The sequence below is a fragment of the Hemitrygon akajei genome, chromosome 9 (assembly GCF_048418815.1).
Source record: "Hemitrygon akajei chromosome 9, sHemAka1.3, whole genome shotgun sequence".
Taxonomy (NCBI): domain Eukaryota; kingdom Metazoa; phylum Chordata; class Chondrichthyes; order Myliobatiformes; family Dasyatidae; genus Hemitrygon; species Hemitrygon akajei.
This window is the reverse complement of record NC_133132.1, coordinates 122,184,922-122,206,341: the sequence shown is the minus strand read 5'-3', so window position 1 is coordinate 122,206,341 and position 21,420 is coordinate 122,184,922. Positions and strand designations below refer to the sequence as shown.

Sequence of the window (21,420 nt, the reverse complement as noted above, 5' to 3'; positions counted from 1 at the left end):
CAGAACAGACAACAATTGCAAGAACTCACAATCAACAATGCGGACATTAGTCTGAAGATACTGATCATGAGGTTATGTCAGCTAACTCACAGAAAAATTCCTCATGTGTCTCTAAATGCCATTTCCTTGTGTAAACTCATTTGAAAATTTTCTCTAAAGTTTCAGGCTGAGCTATGAGCTCATCCCCTGGGAAGGCTGGAACTCTTCGTCTTCTAACTTAAGAATAGGATACCAATCAAGTTAATTAAAGCATAAAAGGATATACTCGCCACTTTTTCACAGTATTGCTCTCTAAAATTCAACTGGTAAATTTAAGTCAATAGTGAAGCTGACCTGGGCTTCAATATCACATCTAGCTCCTAAATGGAGATCAGACTTCCGATCAAGATGGCACCTGCGGACAATGCTCCTTCAGTTGACAGCTTCTGGGTACACCAAGAAACCATAATTCACTTCTGTTAATGTCTTTTACATTTGTTTTTTGTCTTGAATGTGACCCTGGAACTGTTGGAGCCTGTAACTTGCTGTATGGAGATCGTTTGGGTGTTCCAGCTCTCTGCAGTCTCCAAGAGGATTCCAGGAGGCAGAGGCAGCGTGGGTGAACCTTGTGGCAAGAAGGCTGCAAGCCGATGTTCAATCCATTTTGCCAATTAATGCTTCCATTGCTCGCAGATTAAAGTGATGAGAGAGACTGAAACATCAAGGCGAATGCAAAAGTTAGCACCAGCTACCTGCCTATCGATCACTAGTGAGATCGTTGTGCTGCCGGAGAGGGGAGACGGCTTCTTGATCACTGGTGAGATTGCTCTACCTCAGAGAGGGGAGACTGCCTTTTGGTTGCTGGGGGGATTACACTACTACCGGAGAAGAGAGACATTCCTTTTGATCACTGGGGGATCGTTCTGCTACTGGACAGGGTAGACTATCTTTTGATTGCTGGGGAAATCACTCTGCTGGTGGAAAGGGAAAGGCCTGCTGCTGTGCCAGAAGAACCATACCGAGGTTTTCTGTGTTTTGGAAATGGATTTGGACTATAGACCTTATAGTTTTTTTAATATTCTGTACTTCTTGCCTTTTCACTCTTGTTTTTTTTGTGTGCAGGGGAGGGAGATTTGGGGGGGGGTTGATGTGCCTATTCTGTTTTTGTTCTTTTCTTTGTGCGGGGAGGAAGGATTTGGGGTTGATGATTATGCTGCTATTCTTTTCTTTCGTGGCTGTCTGGAGAAGAAGAATTTCAGAGTTGTATACTTTGATAATAAATGAACCTTTGAACATTTGACTACATACGCTCAGTGGACACTTCATGGGTTTCCTCCCGTATCTTTTAAAATGGTCACTGAGTGTATGTCCGTGGTCTTCTGCTACTGCCATTGCCCATCTACCTCAAGGTTCAACATGTTCTTCTACCAACAACTGTTTTAACGCGTGGTTATTTGAGTTACTGTCACTTTACTGCCAATTTGAACCAGCCTGCCCATTCTCGTCTGACCTCTCTCATTAATAATGCATTTTCACCTGAAGAACTGCTGCTCAATAGGTGTTTTCTTCAGTTTTTCAAACCATTCTCTGTAAATGACTGAGACCATCGTGTATGAAATACTCTAAAATACTCAAACCACCCCATCCAACACCAACAATCATTCCATGATCAACGGGGTTGCCTTGTTTCAGGTGAATGTCTTCCCTGCTAACTTGGAGATCTTGCCTTGTAGGAACATGATTGCTTTTAGCTCAGTGAGTAAACGTTGGCAAAACGTTTACCATCTCCACTCTGATGGTAGGTCTCAACAACTAAACCTCTTGACCACATCTGCATGGTTTTATGCATTGAGTTGCTACCACAATTGGCTGATCAGATATTTGCAATAACGTGCAGTTGCACAGATATACCTAATAAAATGGCCACTGAGTGTACTCACACCATTCCCATTCTATAACTATATCTGACCATGCTCTCAAATCATCCTGCACTGATCCCTTTGCAGCCACTTCTTGGTTTGACCTTCCAACGCAATGGTCACTGGCTTGCTAAGACTTATCCCCAGAACTAAAATATATACTTAACTTTGCTGTTAAGTATCTTCCCTACTCGTAAATTATCAACTTCTTTAAAATTTTTCTGGGGCCTTGCCATGCTTAGTGAATTTGTTTTTCCCTGCATACCTCTCCAGTTGAGTGAATGTTAGTTGTGGTATGCTGCATAGTCATATTTGCAATGAATTCCTGAGAGCCATTCACATGCTTCTATAAATAGTCCTAAAACACTTGTACCACTTGCATTCTGTTGCCGGCAGCATCAATTACTTGTTCTGCACTGCATATTGATATGGAACTTCCATAGATCCATGTTTGCTACTCCACACATACCATTTCAGGAGGGCGTTTATCATAGTGCTGGCTGACCACTTTTGTTTCATCTTACATAATGGGTAGCAGTGAGGTCTTCAGGACCTCACTAATGATGGGGTTGCAACAATTTCTTTCTTTTTACAGATGATGTAGACACACATCACAAAACAGATATTACATATTTTGCCAACGTTTACTCACTGAGCTAAAAGCAATCATGTTCCTACAAGGCAAGATCTCCAAGTTAGCAGGGAAGACATTCACCTGAAACAAGGCAACCCCGTTTGTTTCATTGAGGTGTCATTTTGAGATTATGGGTCCAAGTTTTTGAAAGGTAAATTGAAGCTAAGATTCTTACTCAGAGACAAGAATGTAGTCATTGTTATCTACAAGAAAACAATGAACAAATTATACATAAACTAGAAATGATCTTGATTAAATGAATTGTAACTCAAGGCTTAAAATAACTGAATCACGAACAAAAGAAAATCTGCAGATGCCGGAAATCCAAGCAACACACAAAAAAATACTGGGGTAACTCGGCAGGCTAGGAAGCATCTAGGAAAAGAGTACAGTCTATGTTCCGAGATGCTGCCTGGCCTGCTGAGTTTCTCCAGCATTTTGTGCCTACTGCTTAAAATAATTGGATTGTTTCACATCCATCACTGGTAGATTGAAAATGCAAGCCTACCTTCAGTTGGTAAAGGCCTATAATCCCAGAGGCATTACTATTTAATGCTGCAGATATTAATTTAGAATATCCTCATAATAGACATATCTGCCTATCACCATTAAATTACAAAATATAATTTCAATACTGAAACTTCAGCTAAATTGCACATTAGGAATTTGAAATGGTTTTGTTTACTGCTTTCTGCATAGCACTCACACTTCTTGAGTACACTGCCAGATCAGACAAATATCTGTCAGTACATAATTTAAAACAGTTTTCTAGGAAATTGGACGTTCATCCTCTTAAATTTGTTACAAAACCCTTTTCCAATCTGATTACTATATCTGAAACAAATCTAATGCTAAGTTAGATAAATATGCAGTTCTGTTGAGTTACAATGTTTCACTGTCCTGCCAATGCAACAAAACTACGATAAATAAGTCAAAAGTACTTTTAAAATATCAACCAATAAGAACTCAGGTGCTCCACTGAATTACTGAGCACACTCTCATTCGCAAGATTTTCACCCTGCTACCATAATCTTTGACAACCATGCCTTATGATTTTCTGTGCAAAATAAACTGATAGAAAATTATATGGAGGATTTTCCCAAAATCCTGATGTGAGCTCTGATGCTTTGGTGACAAGTGTTGCCAAAAGGAAGCACAAAAATACCTCCCCTTGGCAGATGCTTATGACCAGAAGCATGGATTAAGATTCAGTGCAGACTCTGAAGAATGTTTTTTTCCACTCAGAGGGAAGTTAAACTCTGGAACACACTGCCCAAGGGGATGGTGGAGGCAGATACTCTTATAATCTTTAGAACCATAGAACATTACAGGACAGAAACAGGCCTTTTGGCCCTTTTTGGCTGTGCCGAACCATTTTTCTGCCTAGTCCCACTGACCTGCACCTGAGCCATATCCCTCCAAACCCCTCTCATCCATGTACCTGTCCAAGTTTTTCTTAAATGTCAAAAGTGAGCCTGCGTTTACCACTTCATCTGGCAGCTCATTCCACACTCCCACTACTCTCTGCGTGAAGAATGCCCCCCCAATGTTCCCTTTAAACTTTTTCCCCTTCACTCTTAACCCATGTCCTCTGGTTTTTTTTCTCCCCCGGCCTCAGTGGAAAAAGCCTGCTTGCATTCACTCTATCTATACCTGTCATAATTTTATACACCTCTATCAAATCTTCCCTCATTCTCCTACGCTCCAGGGAATAAAGTCCTAACCTATTCAACCTTTCTCTGTAACTCAGTTTCTCAAGTCCTGGCAACATCCTTGTAAACCTTCTCTGCACTCTTTCAACATTATTAATATCCTTCCTATAATTAGGTGACCAAAACTGCACACAATACTCCAAATTCGGTCTCACCGATGTCTTATACAACCTCACCATTACATTCCAACTCTTATACTCAATACTTTAATTTATGAAGGCCAATGTACCAAAAGCACTCTTTACAACCCTATCTACTTGTGACGCCACTTTTAGGGAATTATGTGTCTGTACCAGATTCCTCTGTTCTACTGTACTCCGTGTCCTACCATTTACCTTGTATGTTCTACCTTGGTTTGACCTTCCGAAGTGCAATACCTCACACTTGTCTGCATTAAACTCCATCTGCCATTTTTCAGCCCATTCCTCCAACTGGTCCAAATCCCTCTGCAAGCTTTGAAAACCCTCCTCACTGTCCACTACACCTCCAATCTTTGTATCATCAGCAAATTTGCTGATCCAATTTGCCACATTATCATCCAGAACATTGATATAGATGACAAATAACAATGGACCCAGCATTGATGCCTGTGGCACACCACTAGTCACAGGCCTCCACTCAGAGAAGCAATCACCCACTACCACTCTCTGGCTTCTTCCACTGAGCCAATGTCTAATCCAATTTACTACCTCTCCATGTATACCTAGCGACTGAATCTTCCTAACTAACCTCCCATGCGGGACCTTGTCAAAGGCCTTACTGAAGTCCATATATACATCAACTGCCTTCCCTTCATCCACTTTCCTGGTAACCTCCTCGAAAAACTCTAATAGATTGGTTAAACATGACCTACCACGCACAAAGCCATGCTGACTTTTTCTAATAAGTCCCTGTCTATCCAAATATTTGTAGATCTTATCTCTTAGTATTCCTTCCAATAATTTACCTACTACCGATGTCAAATTTACCAGCCTATAATTTCCTGGCTTACTTTTTGAGCCTTTTTTAAACAACGGAACTACATGAGCTATCCTCCAATCTTCTGGCACCTGACCCATGGATATCGACATTTTAAATATTTCTGCCAGAGCCCCTGCAATTTCAACACTAGTCTCCCTCAAAGTCCGAGGGAATACCCTGTCAGGTCCTGGGGATTTATCTACTCTGATTTGCCTCAAGACAGCAAGCACCTCCTCCTCTTTAATCTGTATAAGTTCCATGATCTCCCTACTTGTTCGCCTTGTTTCCATAGACTCCATTCCAGTTTCCTTAGTAAATACAGATGCAAAAAACCCATTTACTATCTCTCCCATTTCTTTTGGTTCCATACATAGCCGACCACTCTGATCTTCAAGAGGACCAATTTTATCCCTTACTATCCTTTTGCTCTTAACATACCTGTAGAAGCTCTTAGGATTATCCTTCACCCTGACTGCCAAAGCAACCTCATGTCTTCTTTTAGCCCTCCAGATTTCTTTCTTGAGTATTTTCTTACTCTTTTTATACTCCTCAAGCATCTTATTTCCTTCCTGTTGCCTATACATGTTACACATCTCTCTCTTCTTCTTTATCAGAGTTCCAATATCCCTTGAGAATCAAAGTTCCTTATTCTTATTCGGTTTGCCTTTAACCCTGACAAGAACAAATTCTGCACTCTCAAAATTTCTCCTTAGAAGACCTCCCACTTACCAATCACATCCTTGCTAGAGAACAACCTGTCCCAATTTACGCTTTTTAGATCCTTTCTCATTTCTTCAAATTTGGTCTTTTTCCAGTTTAGAACTTCAACCCAAAGACCAGATCTATCTTTATCCATGATCACGTTGAAACTAATGATGTTATGATCACTGGAACCAAAGTGTTTTCCTACACACACTTCCGTCACCTGCCCTAACTCACTTCCTAATAGGAGATCTAATATTGCATCCTCCCTAGTTGGTATATCTATCTACTGATTTAGAAAACTTTCCTGAACACATTTCACAAACTCCAACCGATCTAGACCTTTAACAGTATGGGAGTCCCAATCAATGTGTGGAAAATTAAAATCCCCTACAATCACAACTTTCTGTCTCCTGCAGTTGTCTGTTATCTCTCTGCAGATTTGCTTCTCCAATTCTCGCTGACTATTGGGTGGTCTATAATACAACCCTATTAATGTGGTCATACCTTTCCTGTTTCTCAGCTCCACCCATATGGCCTCAGTAGACAAGCCCTCTAATCTTTCCTGCCGAAGCACTGCTGTAACATTTTCCCTGACTAGCAAAGCCACCTCCCCCCCCCCACCCTTCATCCCTCTGCCTCTATCACGTCTGAAACATCGGAACCCTGGAACAATGAGCTGCTAGTCCTGCCCCTCCTGTAGCCAAGTTTCAGTAATGGCTATAATGTCATAATTCCACGTGTCAATCCAAGTCCTCAGCTCATCTGCCTTTCCCACAATACCCCTTGCATTGAAAAATACACAGCTCAGAAGATTGTTACCACCACATACAACCTTACTATTTATGACTTTGCATGAACTACTAACATCATTTATTTTTACCCCCATTCCACTATCTACTCTGGCACTCTGGTTCCCATCCCCCTGCAAATCCAGTTTAAACCCTCCCCAATAATACTAACAAACCTACCTGCAAGTATATTGGTCCCCTTGTAGTTCAGGTGTAACCCGTCTCTCTTGTACAGGTCCCACCTGCCCCAGAAGAGGTCCCAATGATCCTGAAATCTGAAACCTTGCCCCCTACACCAGTTTCTCAGCCATGTGTTCATCTGCCAGAGCATCCTACTCTTACCCTCACTGGCACGTGGCACGGGCAGCAATCCTGAGATTACTACTCTCGAGGTCCTGTTTTTCAACTTCCTACCAAGCTCTCTGTACTCACTCTTCAGGACCTCCTGACTCTTTCTACCTATGTCATTGATACCGATGTGTACCACGACATCTGGCTGATCACCCTCCCACTTTAGAATGCTGTGCACACGATCACAGACATCCCTGATCCTGGCACCCGGGAGGCAACAAACCATCCGGGAGTCTCTGTCATGACCACAGAATCTCCTGTCTGTACCCCTGACTATGGAGTCCCCTATCACTACCGCTCTCCTCTTCTTCCTCCCTCCCTTCTGCACTGCAGAACCAGTCTCAGTGCCAGAGATCCGGCTGCCGCAGCTTGTCCCAGGTAAACCATCCCCCCCCCCCCCCCCCAACAGTATCTAAATCAGTATACCTGTTCTGGAGGAGAATGGCCACAGGGGAACCCTGCACTACCTGCCCTTTCCCCTTCCCTTGCCGGACGGTAACCCAAATACCTGTGCCCTGTTCCTTAGGTGTAACTACCTCCTGGAAGCTACTATCTATAAACTGATCAGTCTCCCGAATGATCTGGAGGTCATCTAGCTCCAGCTCCAGCTCCCTAACGTGGTTTATTAGGAGCTGCAGCTGGATGCACTTCATGCAGGTATTGTTGTCAGGGACACCAGAGGTCTCCCTGACTTCCCACATCCTGCAACAGGAGCATTCCAACATCCTGCCTGGCACATTCTCTAGTCTGAACCAAAAAAGAAGAAAAACAGAAACTTACCGGGACCTACCCTCACCTCTGCCTGTTTCTCACCGAAGTCTGATTGAGCCAAAGCCGTCCCACTTCGACGAAGGCCGCTGTATATGGCGGTCTCCCTTTTAAACCTTGGCGGTCTCCCGTTTAAACCTTGGAGGTCTCCCGTTTAAAACTTTCTGAAGTTCTTAGTGAGCACATCTGAGTGTTAGACTGCTGAAGGCTATTGGCCAGGAGCTGTAAATTTGAATCACATAGAGGTACTTGATAGCTATATGCCTTGATGGATTAACGGAGCAAAAGCAAAAAAGATTTCAGGCAGCCCGTGCAACTCTGTCACGTACTAGATGGACTATGTGCAGGCAGAAGGGATCCATGTAATTAGGCATCATTAACTTAATTAATGGACCAAAAGGCCTGCCCCTGTACTGTACTGTTCTATGGCAAAACCTAAACCAAAAATAATCCTTATCTGCTAAATACTGCCATGAGCGGCATCTAAAGCAGCCAGTTACTCAAATGCCTTGATTGAACCACTTGATTAATATTGTTTCAGAACAAGCAGTTCCATTAACTTTAAATGTTGGCAAAAGAGACTAATCATTTTCAGAGGCCAGTCAAAAGAATCCAGGGTTAACAAAGTATGTATAATAAAAGTGCAACCTAACACAGTTTCTAAGTATCTAAACCCCAAGTTAATGAGATCAAATTTTTGCTGCTCAGCTTGCCAGAAATTTAGCCTTCACTCAAAAAAGTGAATCAACAACCAATATATTTCTTTATGTTTGGAAATATCAAACTATCTATCATCATTATTGGTACAAATTAGTTACATTCCCAACATCTATTAACTGTTACCAACCCAAAGTCAGAAGTAAAGAGACTGTATACTGTTCAGGGCAAGACCCATTCCTTGACAGTATTGTTGAGCCCAGAGATCCTGGGGTCCAATTTCATAAATCCCCGAAAGTGGCAACAAAGGTTGATAGGGTGGTTAAGAAGATATATGATATGCTTCCCTTTATTAGTTGAGACATTGAGTTCAAAAGACAGGAAATTATGCGGCAGCTTTATAAAACTCTGGCCAGGCCACATCTGGAGTATCGCATACAGTTTTAATCACCCCGTTACAGGAAGGACGTTTTGGATACAGTGCAGAAGATGTTTACCAGGATGCCGCCAGGATTAGAGGGTATGTGCTATAACAAGACATTGAACAAACTTCAGTTGTTATCTGGCTCAGGTGAGATCTGATGGAGGTTTAAGGATTATGAATGGCACAGATAGAGTAGTTTTCCCAGGGATGAAATGTCAAATACCAGAGGGTGTAATTTCAAAGCAGATCTGAGGGGTAATTTTTTTAGTATAGAGTGGCGAGCGCCTGGAATGTGCTGCCTGGGTGGTAGAGGCAGATACATTTTAGAGACATTTGGATGGGCACGTGAACCTGAGGATATGGACATTATGTTGGCTGAAGAGATTAGTTTAGTTAGCTATCTGAATGCCAGTTTAATTGGTTCAGCACAGCATCGGGGGCAGAAGGGCCTGTTCCTGTATTGTGCTGCTTATGTTCTTTCAAATCATTTTCCAATACTTAGCTGACTGATTTCTTTTCTTTGCCCTGAATAATGGGTAGCACCCAAATATCTAATACACAAAGTAAATTGAAGTAAATGTCACCATTCAAAATTCATACAAATCAATGGCAAACAAAAGAAATATGTAATCATGCAATGCACAGAACAAAATGGAAAAAGGATTTACCTTGCATTCTTCATTGTTCGAAAGAAGGCCTGTTATACACACATACCGATTTTGCCTTCTACTGCACACCTGAATAAAAGGGAGAGAGATTCGGAGAGAAAAGAAAATCAGGCTTCAGTGAAAATATATGAAATACTTGATTTTTTTAAAAAAAATCACATCTATTAATATTGTACTTCTATTTGCAATATGTTTGCTTCATCTACTCTTCAACAGGTTTTACAATTAAAGAGAGAAAACCAAATTCTGAAAGGAGGTTTCTCTTGTTAATTTTTGTAGGTTTGCTAATCCACTTTAATGAGACTAACAGTGGAAGATCATGGAACATGCAAATCTCAATTTCCAACAGGTATTTCATTAGTCAAATTTCCCAGACAGGGCACAAGATTATCAACCAAAGATTATCTAAGAAAGATAAGTATCTAATGCCAAGACTGTGACTTCCACATTGTGAAATATCTAATCAATATAATTATACTTAAAATATAAATAGCAGGTTTCTTTGAGATCAAATGTCTAACTGTTTGACCTGCAGCTAACAATCACAGTTCTTATGATAGAAAATTAATCTAATGTCAGATAGCTTTAATATTTAACTTGAAAGCTCAGAATTCTGTTTACAATAGTTTCAACCAAGAATATCACACTGCACAAGTGCATAGTGATGCCCAAATCCACACAAGTCCAAACACCTCCCTTTAACATCCAGAGGCATTACCTCTGCCAAACTGCATATCAACATTTTGAGCAGGACACACAAATTGATGGAGGACTGACAAGTCGTGCTGAAGAGTCTCCGCTTAAAATTCATTTCGAAAGATGCTGCCTGACTTGCTGAGTTCCTCTGGATTTTCAGTATCTGCAGGATCTCTTGTGTTAGTATTTTGGGACTCATCACCGCCCAGAAACTTAACTGGAACAACCACAATGGCAGAAGCCTGAGCCCTCGCCTCAATACTCAAAGATAGGTAGGTGGGCTCTGCTTGCACTGCAAGAGTAGTTGCAATATTGGCTATTAAAAGCTATATGATTACTGGCATGGCAATGGTGAAAATCCCTAAAAGAATGTTGACAGACTGTGTAAGGTTATTGGAGTTGGAGTTCCCCACTCTTCTTATCATTTCACAAATCCTTTCAGAGAGCCCTGATAATGCATCAAAGATTTCATTATGCACACCCATTTGAAAGTGAGTTGGAAAGTGGGGGAGGGGAGGGGAGCGGGGGGGGGGGAAAGAGGGGAGAGGGGTGAGAAGGAGTGAAGGGAGGAGGGGGTGGGGAGGAGGTGGGAGGGGAGGAGGGGAGGAGGAGAGGGGAGGGGAGGAGAGGGGGAGGGGTGGAGGTTAGGGAGGAGGGAGAGAAAGGGGGAAGGGGAAGAGAGAAAAGGGGATGGGGAGGAAGAGAGAAAGGGGGAGAAGCATCAGAGGGAGGCAATGGGAATTTAAAGAAGATAGGAGAGTTAGGGAAAAGGAATGGGGAATGCTAAAGATGGGGCATAGCAATTATTGGAAGTTTGAAAAATCAATGCTCATGCCACCAGCATGGATGCTACCCAGACAGAATAAAAGGTGTTGCTCTCCCAACTTGAGTGCGGCCTCATCGTGACCATAGAGGATGCTATGGACTGACGTGTCGGAATGAGAATGGGAAGTAGAAGTGAAATGGGTGGCTTTTTCTTGCAGACAAGAGTATAGGTGCCTGGGGAAGCAGTCTCCCAATCTATGCCAGATCTCACTGATAAACAGCAGGCCGCACCGGGAACACTGGATACAGTATGTGACCCAACAGACTCAGAGGTGAAGTGTCTTCTCACCTAGAAGAACTGTTTGGGGCCCTGAATAGTTGTGAGGGAGAAGGTGGAGGGGCAGATGTGGCACTTGTTCTGCTTGCAAGGATAAGTACCAGGAGGGAGATCGTGGGGAGAGATGAGTGGACAAGGGAGTCATGTAGGGAACGATCCTTGCACAAAGTGGAAAAGGGGTGGGGTGGTGGAAGGGGTAAGATGTGCTTGGTGGTGGGATCCCTTTGGAGATGGCAGAAATTATGGAGAATTATGTGCTGAACATGGAGGCTAATGGGGTGGTAGGTGAGGACGAAAGGAACTCTATCCCTGGTGTGGTGGCAGGAGGACAAGGTGAGGACAGAGAAGAGCGGAATGGAAGAGATGCGGGTAAGGGCAGCGTTGATGATGGAGGAAGGAAAGCCCCTTTCTTTGAAGAAATAGAACATCTCATTAGTTCTGGAATGAAACACCTTATCCTGAGAACAGATGCAGTGGAGACAGAGGAAATGAAAGAAGGGGATGGCAATTTTACAAGTGATAGGTTGGGAAGTGGTGCAGTTTGGGTAGCTCTGAGAATCAATACGTTTATAAAAGATATCAGCAGTTAGAATGCCTCCAGAAATAGATGTCGAGAAAGAGGAAGGAAATGTCGGAAATGGACCAAGTAAATTTGAGGACAGGGTGGAAGTTGGAGGCAAAATTGATGAACTCAACGAGTTTAGCATGGGTGTAGCAAGCAACACCAATGCAGTCGTCAATGTAGTGTAGGAAGAGTTGTTGAGCAATAGTGGTTGGTGTAAGCTTGGAACATGGACTGTTCCACGTAGCTGACAAAAAGTCAGGAATAGCTGGGACTCATGCAAGAGCCCATGGCTACACCTTTCGTTTGAAGGAAGTGGGAGAAGCCGAAGCAGAAATTATTGAGAGTGAACACCAGTTCCACCAGATGGAAGAGAGTGGTGGCGGAGGAGGCCCAGAAAGAAGTGGAGAGCTTTGAGGCTTTCCTGATGGGGGGAAAAAGGTGTACCCTACGAAGGGCACATCGATCACTGTATTGGACTAAACAGCCCTCTGCGGCAATGCACTCCATAGATTCAATACCCTCTGGCTGAATAAATTGCTTCTCATTTGTGTTATGGGAATGTCTTTTTATTCTGAGGCTGTGCCCTCAGATCTGAAAATGGAAGTACAGTCAGCCCTCCTTATCTGCAGGGGATTGGTTCCGAGACCCCCCCACGGATACCAAAAATTGCGGATGCTCAAGTCCCTTATTTAACCTGGCTCAGTGCGGTGGTCTTTAGGACCCAGCGGAACCCCGGACTTTATTTAACATGCTCAGTGCGGTGGACATTAGGACCTGGCGGTGCAGCTCTGAATCCACGGTGTTTCAGTTCACGAAAATAATCACGATCACTATTGAAAGTATGGTGGAAGTAATAAAGCGATCGGAAAGAGGTGAAATGCTATCGGTCATTAGAAAAACGTTAGGCTACAGTCGGTCAACGATCGTAACAATTTTAATGGAGCATGTGAAAGGCCCTGCCCCAATGAAAGCTACAATTATTACTAAGCAACGCAGTGGTTTAATTATTGAAATAAGTATGTTTCATAAGTGTTTTATATGCATAGAAAGGTAAAATATGTACTATATACTAATAAAAACCTTTGACGAACTGACACTAAATAATACCGGATGTACCTGTTCTGACTTCAAATCCAACTAAAAGACAGACTCAGGAACGGAACTCGGTCAGGACCCGGGGACTGCATGTACTTTATTTGCATGCAAGTTATTTCTAGATTACTTATAATACCTAATGCAATGTAAATGCTTTGTAAATAGTTGTTATACTGTATTGTTTAGGGAATAATGACAAGAAGAAATAGTCTGTACATGTTCAAACGACGAGTGTTGGAGAGAGAACTTCCGGGTTTTCCCGATCCGCGGTTGGTTGAATCCGTGGATAAGGAGGGCCAACTGGACCCTTTCCATGTTCACTCTATCCAGGCCTCTCAGTATCTGGTCGGTTTCGGTAAGATCCACCCAGTCCCATTGTTCTCTACTCCATTGAGTATACGTCCAGAGACATTAAAGGCTTCTCATATTTTAAACCTTACATTCCTGAAATCATTCCTGTGAACCTCCTCCAGACCATGTCCAGGACCAACACTTTCCTTTGATACAATATTAGATTAGATTCAACTTTATTGTCATTGTGCCGAGTACAGATAGAAAGACAAATGAAATGCAGTTAGCATCTAACCAGAAATGCCAAGAATAGTGTTATTTACAAAAAAACTGCGAATAAGAAGTGCTGCAACTCACAAATATAAAAGTACTGAGACAGTACAATATGGGTGCAATACTGCATAGCGCTGTGATGTGAGGTTCAGCAGGGTCCCAGCCTCAGGGAAGAAGCTCTTCCTGTGCCTGCTGGTGCAGGAGCGGAGGCTCCTGTATCGCCTACCGGATGGGAGGAGAGTAAAAAGTCCATGGTTAGGGTGAGACGCATCCTTGATAATGCTTTTCGCCCTGCCCAGGCAGCGTTTATGGTTGATGCTCTCAATGGGGGGCAACTGGGTGCCAATAATCTGCTGGGCAGTTTTCACCACACGCTGGAGTGCTTTGCGGTCCGATACGGGACAATTGCCATACCACACTGAGATGCAGTTGGTGAGTATGCTCTCAGTGGTTCAGCGGTAAAAGTTGGTCAGTATCCTGGGACAGAGGTGAGCTTTCTTGATGCTCCACAGGAAATAAAGGCACTGTTGCACCTTTTTGATCAGGATGGAGGAGTTCAGGGACCAGGTGAGATCCTCAGAAATGTGGACACCAAGGAATTTGCAGCTTGATACACACTCCACTACAGCTCCATTGATGTAGCTGAGGACTTGAGTGAGAATATCCAAAATTGCTCAATATTACAAATACAGTCTGACTAATGTCTTATAAAGGCTCAGAGGTACATCCTTAATTTTATGTTCTGGTCCTCTTGAAATGAATGTTCATATTGCAATGGCCTTCTTTACTTTAATCTACAAGTCACCCTTAAGGGAATCCTGAACAAGGCTTGACATCCAAAACTTTAACAAACTTCTACAGATGTGTAGTGGAGAGTATAATGACTGGCTGGATCACAGCCTGAATGAAAACATTCAGGAATGAAAACATCAATGCCCCTGAATGGAAAGCCCTACAAAAAGTAGTGGAAATGCCACAATCCATCACGGTCAAAACCCTCTCCACCACTGTAAGCATCTACACAAAGTTCAAAGTACATTTATTATCAAAGTATGTATACATTACACAACCTCGAAATTTGTCAGCTAACAGGCAGCCACGAAACGAATAAACTAAAAACAAACTCCAGATATATGAAACAATGTCTGTCTTACACCAAATGTGCAATGAAAAAAAATCATGCGAACAGTAACCACAGGGAAATAGTGTTTCTAAACTTAAGTCCACAAGACAGCCCCCAAAGTTCAGTGCAGAGCATCGTGGAGCAGCTACCTTAATTGGCCTGTGCATCGACTCGGGCACCTACAACCTGACCTTTTCAATCTGGCCCAGCAATTAACTCTCCATCCAGAGATCAGGTTCTGCTGCTTTGAACAATAATCGGAACCAGCTCGCTCCTCACCATCCTGGCCTTTTCAATCTGACCCGGCACTTAAATCTCCATCCAAACAATGGGTTCTGCCTCTCAGACACACTGGACTTGACTGCCTCGATTCAGCCTGTAAATCTCTGTCCGAACATCGTGTCCAGTCCCGTTGATATGCTCTGGGGCCTGGAACCGTGGCTTTGATTCAGCCTGTGCCCGACCTTTCAGGCTCTTGGAGACAGGCCTGCCGCCTCGCCTTGCCTCAGTTCTGCCACATCAAATTGCCTCCACATCCAAAGGGAAGTTGCAGACCATTACTTGAGATGATTGTTTGCCAGAAAAAAATGTGGTTAACAAAGTATTTAGCTGCTATCCTTGATTCATTAGCCACCAGCCAGAAGTCGCTGAGGTTTACCAGCATCATCTTAAATCGGAGGATGCAACATGGAGCATTACAGGCAAACAGCATCCACCGTCAGGAACCCCAAACGACCAAGATCACGCTCTCTTCTCGCTGCTGCCATCAGAAAGAAGGTACAAGAGCCTCAGGACTCGTGCCATCAGGTTCAGAAATAGTTATTAACCGTCAACCATCAGGCTCAAGGGGTAACTTCACTTGCCCCATCAGTAAACTGTTCCCACAACCTATGGACTCACTTTCAAGGACCCTTCATGTCATGTTCTCAATATTTATTGCTTATTTATTCATTGTTATTATTTCTTTCTTTTTGTATTTCCACAGTTTGTTGTCTTTTGCACATTGATATAAGTAGGAAAAGCGAGGAGGTCCTGAAAAGAGAATATAGCCAGTTAGGTAGAAAGCTGAAAAGCAGGAGTCCCAGGGTAGTAATCTCTGGGTTGCTGCCTGTGCCATGTGCCAGTGTGTGTAAGAATAGGATGATTTGGCAGATGAATGCATGGCTGAAGAATTGGTGCAGCAGGCAGCATTCAGACTGCTGGATCATTGGGATCTCTTCAAGGGAAAGTATAACCTGTACAAAAAGGAATTAAAGGGTTAATATATGAGGAGTGTTTGATGGTTCTGGGCCTCTACTCGCTGGCGTTTAGAAAAATGAGGAGAGACCTCATTTAAACCTACCAAATATCAAAAGGCCTTGATAGAGTAGATGTTTCCTATAGTGGGCGAGTCAAGAACTAGACGGCACAGCCTCTGAATTGAGGGACATCCATTTAGAACCGAGATGAGGAAAAATTTCTTTAGCCCGGAGGTGGTGAACCTGTGGAATTAATTGCCATAGACAGCTGTGCAGGCCATGTCATTGGGTATATTTAAGCAGGAGATTAATAGGTTCTTGATTAATCAGGGTGCCAAAGGCTATGGGGAAAAGGCAGGAGAATGAAATTGAGAGATTTTATAAATCAGCCATGACAGGATAGCAGAATGGACTCCATTAGCCAAATGGCCAAATTCTGCTCCTGTGCCTAATGGTCTTGTAGAACAGTTGGTTCTGTGGTGTGCAACAACAATCTTGCACTCAACGTCAGTAAGACCAAGGAATTGATTGTGGACTTCAGAAGGGAAAGTCCAGGGAACACATGCAGCATTCCTGATAAGGGATCAGCAATGGATAGAACAAGCAGTTTCAGGTTCCTTGGTGTCAACATCTCTGAGGATCTACCTTGGGCCCAACATACTGATGCAAGTACAAAGGAGGCATGACAGCGGCTATACTTCATCAGGAATTTGAGGAGACTTGATATGTCAGCAAATACTCTTGCAAATTTCTACAGACGCACCATGGAAAGCATTCTAATTGGTTGCATCACCCTCTGGTATGGAGGAGTCATAGCACAGGATTGGAAAAAGCTTCATAAAGTTGCAAAGCCAGCCAGCTCCATCATGGGCATTAGCCGCCCCAGAATCGAGGACATCTTCAAAAGGCGATGCCTCAAAAATACTTCATTGTCATTAGGGTCCCCCATCACCCAGGACATGCCCCCTTCTCATTGCTACCATCAAGGAGGTGGCACAGGAGCCTGAAGGCACACACTCAATGTTTTAGGAACAGCTTCTTCCCCACCGTCATCAGATTTCTGAATGGACAATGAATCCATGTACACTATCTCATTTTTTTTTTACCTTTTTGCTCTCTTTTTGCACTATTTAGCTTATTTATATATACAGTCGGCCCTCCTTATCCGCGAATTCCACATGCGCAAATTCAACCAACTGCGAATCGCGAAAACCCGGAAGTGCTCTTCCAGCACTTGTTGTTCAAGCATTACAGACTTTTTTTTTCTTGTCATTATTCCCTAAACAATGCAGTATAACAACTATTTTACATAGCATTTACATTGTATTAGGTGTTATAAGTAATCTAGAGATGATTTAAAGTATACGGGAGGATGTACGTGGGTTATCATGGATCGGGATTGAAAAAAATCCTAAGTTCTCTTACTAAGTAAGTCGGAACAGGTACATCCAGTATTATTTAGCGTCAGTTAGTCAAACATTTGTCTTAGTATATAGTATATATTTTACCTTTCTATGTATATAAAACACTTAAGAATGTATGTTTCAGCGCCAGGCTCAAGAAGTTGTTTGATCCAGTGACAGACCACTTCCGAGCGCGCTCTCCATCTGTGCCTGGTTGATGTGGAGGATCAAAAACTCAAAACCCCAAAACCCAATAATGAAACCACTGCGTTGCGTAGTAATAATTGTAGCTTTCATCAGGGCAGGGCCTTTCTCATTTTATCCTTTAAAATTGTTCCGATCGTTGACCGACGTAGCCTAACACTTTTCCAATGACCGATGGCGTTTCACCTCTTTCTGATCGCTTCATTATTTCCACTTTATTTTCAATCGTGATCGTGATTATTTTCCTGAACAGAAACACAGCAGATTCCGAGTTCTACCGCCGGGTCCTAATATCCACCGCACTGAGATGGGTTGAATAAGGTCTGGGGTTCCGCTGGGTCCTAAGATCCACCGCGTTGAGACTGGTTGAATAAAGGACTTGAGCATCCACGAGGGGTCCCGGAACCAATCCCTCGCGGATAAGGAGGGCCGACTGTATAATTAAGTATATATATATTTGTGTGTGTCTTCAATCACATGCATTTATGTGGACATTAGACACCACTGTACTCTGAGTGAACATTTTTAATGGTGTCAATTACATGTTCAAAATACAGTGACTTTTGTCACTGATAATTGGGAAGGATTAAGCAGTAAGAAAATGTAGAACCGTTTTAGTCACTGCGATTTCAAGCATTCAGACTTGGATAAGCCAGAAACTGGCAGGGGTAAAAATGAAACTATTTCACTACTTCAACAAGTTAGGACCTATGAAGAACTTTATCGACAATCATCTTGAATGTTGCAATGAAAATGAAGAGCTGAAGGATGCAGTTGTCAGAAGCATTATATGAAGCTAGTCTGTTGTCTGCACTAATTTCGCTGACTTACAGCTGGTCAAAACAACACAGCAGCACGGTGGTTGTTTGTCATAACAGTGAAACGTACGTGGGAGAGTTTTAAAGTGGAAAAGCTGTTGCACTGGGGCAGTTCCAATCTCTCAACTCCAGTGGTACGAATAGTCATCACAAACTGGGGTCTTCCTTGGTTGCAGTGAATAACCACGACTTCTCCTGTACCTCATCATGCCCTTTGCTCTCCACAAAGCGTTGCAGAACTGCATTCTTGGCCGCTTGATCTGACTGTTGATCTCATCCACCCAGTGTGCTGGAGCTGACTTCACATGCTAGGCCAGTCTTGTCCCTATTGAACCAGGGTATGAGGTGCCAGCTACCATCAACAGGTTTAGCACACCTGTATAAGCAGTGTACTCAGGGTGCCTTCTGTCACATACAAACAGCTACTCGGAGCCACAGGTGAGAGATGAGTGAGCTGCCCCAGAAGTGACACGACAAACCCCTTCACCGGAGGTACTACTCTTCGCGGGACACCCCACAAACAAAGTAAACTGGATGAATTTCTCTGTCAATAGCTATTGGGAACTAATACGCAGCTTTATAGTACTATAGTAGCATTAGTAGTGTTCTAATTTGTACTATACTTCATTTAACTACATTATTTGTTACTCAATTAAATGGTAATTTGCTTTTTTTAAATATACCTTTTTAAATACTTCCTTTTTTTTACAGTATTTTTATTCAGAAGAACAAAAAACGATTTACAGAGTGCAAAACAGATACATCTCAGCATAACTTGTGTACATTCATATATTGTAATAAAATTGATCAAAATGTTATAACATAACACATAAAGGTATTATCTCTGTAATCAAAAATTTAAAGATAGGTCATACATCATAAAATAAATTTTTTATATAAAAAAAAGTCAACCCCCTACCAACTACCAAAGGAAAAAGCTGATGGATGATAATGGATAATTAGGAAAAAAAACATATTTGCTTAAGAAGAGAAGATAAAACTATACATAAAAGTCTGTGTACTGTTAAACTTTATAAATTGGAAAGGTAATTTAGGAAAGGTCCCCAGATATCATAAAAAGATTGTTTCGAATTTAAGACTGAGCAGTGGATCTTTTCTAAATTTAAATAAGACATAATATCACGTAGCCATTGAAGATGTGTAGGGGGGTAGACTCCTTCCATTTAAGCAAGATTGCTCTTCTTGCTAAAAGAGAGGTAAAAACTAAAACCTGTAGGTTAGGAGTATTTAAAGTTATATCTTCATTTGCAATAATGCCAAACAAGGCAGTAAGGGGATTTGGGTCAAATTGGACCCTAAAAAGTTGTGAGAAGGTATGGAATACTTCCCGCCAAAACGTTTCAATTTTAGGGCAAAACCAAAACATATGAATTAAAGAAGCATCAGCAGAGTTGCATTTATTACGAAGTGGAGAAACATTCGGATAAAAACTGGACAGCTTCTGTTTAGAAATGTAAGCTCTATGAACCACTTTAAATTGTAGAAGAGAATGACAAGCACAGAAAGATGATTTATTAACCCGTTTAAGAATTTTATTCCACCTATCATCAGAAATCTGACAAGTTAGGTCATCCTCCCAAGCTTTTTTAATTTTATCTAAAAAGTCTTGTCTAGAATCAATCAACAAGTTATAGATACCGGTAACAGAACCATTAACAACAGGCTTTAAATTTAAAAGATTGTCCAGTAAATTTTTATCAGGACCTATAGGAAAAGTAGTTAATTGAAAACATAAGAAATCTCTAATTTGAAGATATCTGTAAAAATGTGTTTTTGGGAGTGCAAATTTAGTTGACAATTGGTCAAATGAAGCAAGAGATCCTGAGATAAACAGGTCCCAAAAACACTTAATACACTTAATACTTCATCCCAATCCTTTGTCAGTCATGGAAGGGACAAAAAAATGATTAAGGAGAATGGGAGATGATAATGAAAAATTCGCTAAACAAAAAAATTTCCTAAATTGAGACCAAATCCTTAAAGTTTGCTTAACAATTATGCTATCTGTTACTTTATTTGCTGAAAAAGAGTATGATCCAAGAAGAGAGACAATAGAGGAATTTTTTACAGAATTAACTTCTAAGGAGACCCATGATGGGCAATCTTTACGATAAATATAATAGGACCAAAAAGTAATATTCCTTATATTGGCAGCCCAATAGTAAAACCTAAAATTGGGTAGGGCTAATCCACCCATCTCTTTATTTCTTTGTAGGTAAACTTTACTTAAACGAGCTTGTTTATTATTCCAAATATAAGATGTTAAAATTGAATCTAAAGAATCAAAGCAGGTCTTAGGAATAAAAATAGGTAAGGCCTGAAAAAGATATAAAAATTTAGGAAGAATCTTCATTTTAATCGAATTAATTCGGCCAATTAGGGATAAAGAAAGAGGAGACCATTTAGAAAGTGTCTTTTTCACATAATTCAATAAGGGGTTCAGGTTTTCTTTAAATAAATTCTTGAAGTGTTTAGTAATTGTTACACCTAGATATGTAAATTGACTTGTAACAATTTGGAATGGAAATTTGGCATTTGATGACATTAGGACATTTAAAGGAAATAGCTCACTTTTATGTAAGTTCAGCTTATATCCTGAAAAAGAACTAAACTGGGAAATTAAAGAAAGAACCGAAGGTAAAGAAGTTTCAGTGTTAGAGATAAAAAGTAAAATAACATCAGCGTATAACGAAATTTTATGAGTCATACCTTCCCTTAGTATACCGGAAATTAACTACGTACTTCATGAAAATTCAGCTAACTGCGGCAGCCACTTAACGGGGCCAAAACGTACTGATCCTGATGTGTCCCAATTAACTGGAATCCACTGTATTTCTTATTGTTCTTTCTAGTTTTTTAATTATGTAATGCAATGTACTGCTGCTGCAAAACAATATATTTCATGACATACCAATGATATTAAACTTAATTCTGTTGCAAATACAAGGCCACGGGACTTTCTGAGAGCAACCGCCATTTGAGTGCAGTTCAGTAAGCAGTAAGTGCAAGAATTCCATTGTTTCTTT

At 41.6% G+C, this 21,420-nt stretch overlaps 1 protein-coding gene across 4 annotated transcripts in view; it reads right to left on the bottom strand.

Annotated features, from left to right (window-relative positions):
• greb1 (growth regulating estrogen receptor binding 1) overlaps positions 1-21,420 on the bottom strand; it is a 275,907-nt gene that overhangs the window by 180,942 nt on the left and 73,545 nt on the right. For 2 of the 4 annotated variants that reach the window (XM_073056929.1, XM_073056927.1), the window contains exon 2: positions 9,566-9,634. Coding sequence is in view for 1 of the 4 variants with exons in the window: in XM_073056927.1 (XP_072913028.1) it covers positions 9,566-9,634 (69 nt within the window). In the remaining 3 variants the exon portion in view is untranslated. Of the gene's footprint in view, positions 1-7,828; positions 8,039-9,565; positions 9,635-21,420 lie in introns of all 4 variants that reach the window. The other 2 variants (XM_073056928.1, XM_073056930.1) reach the window with 2 other exon arrangements.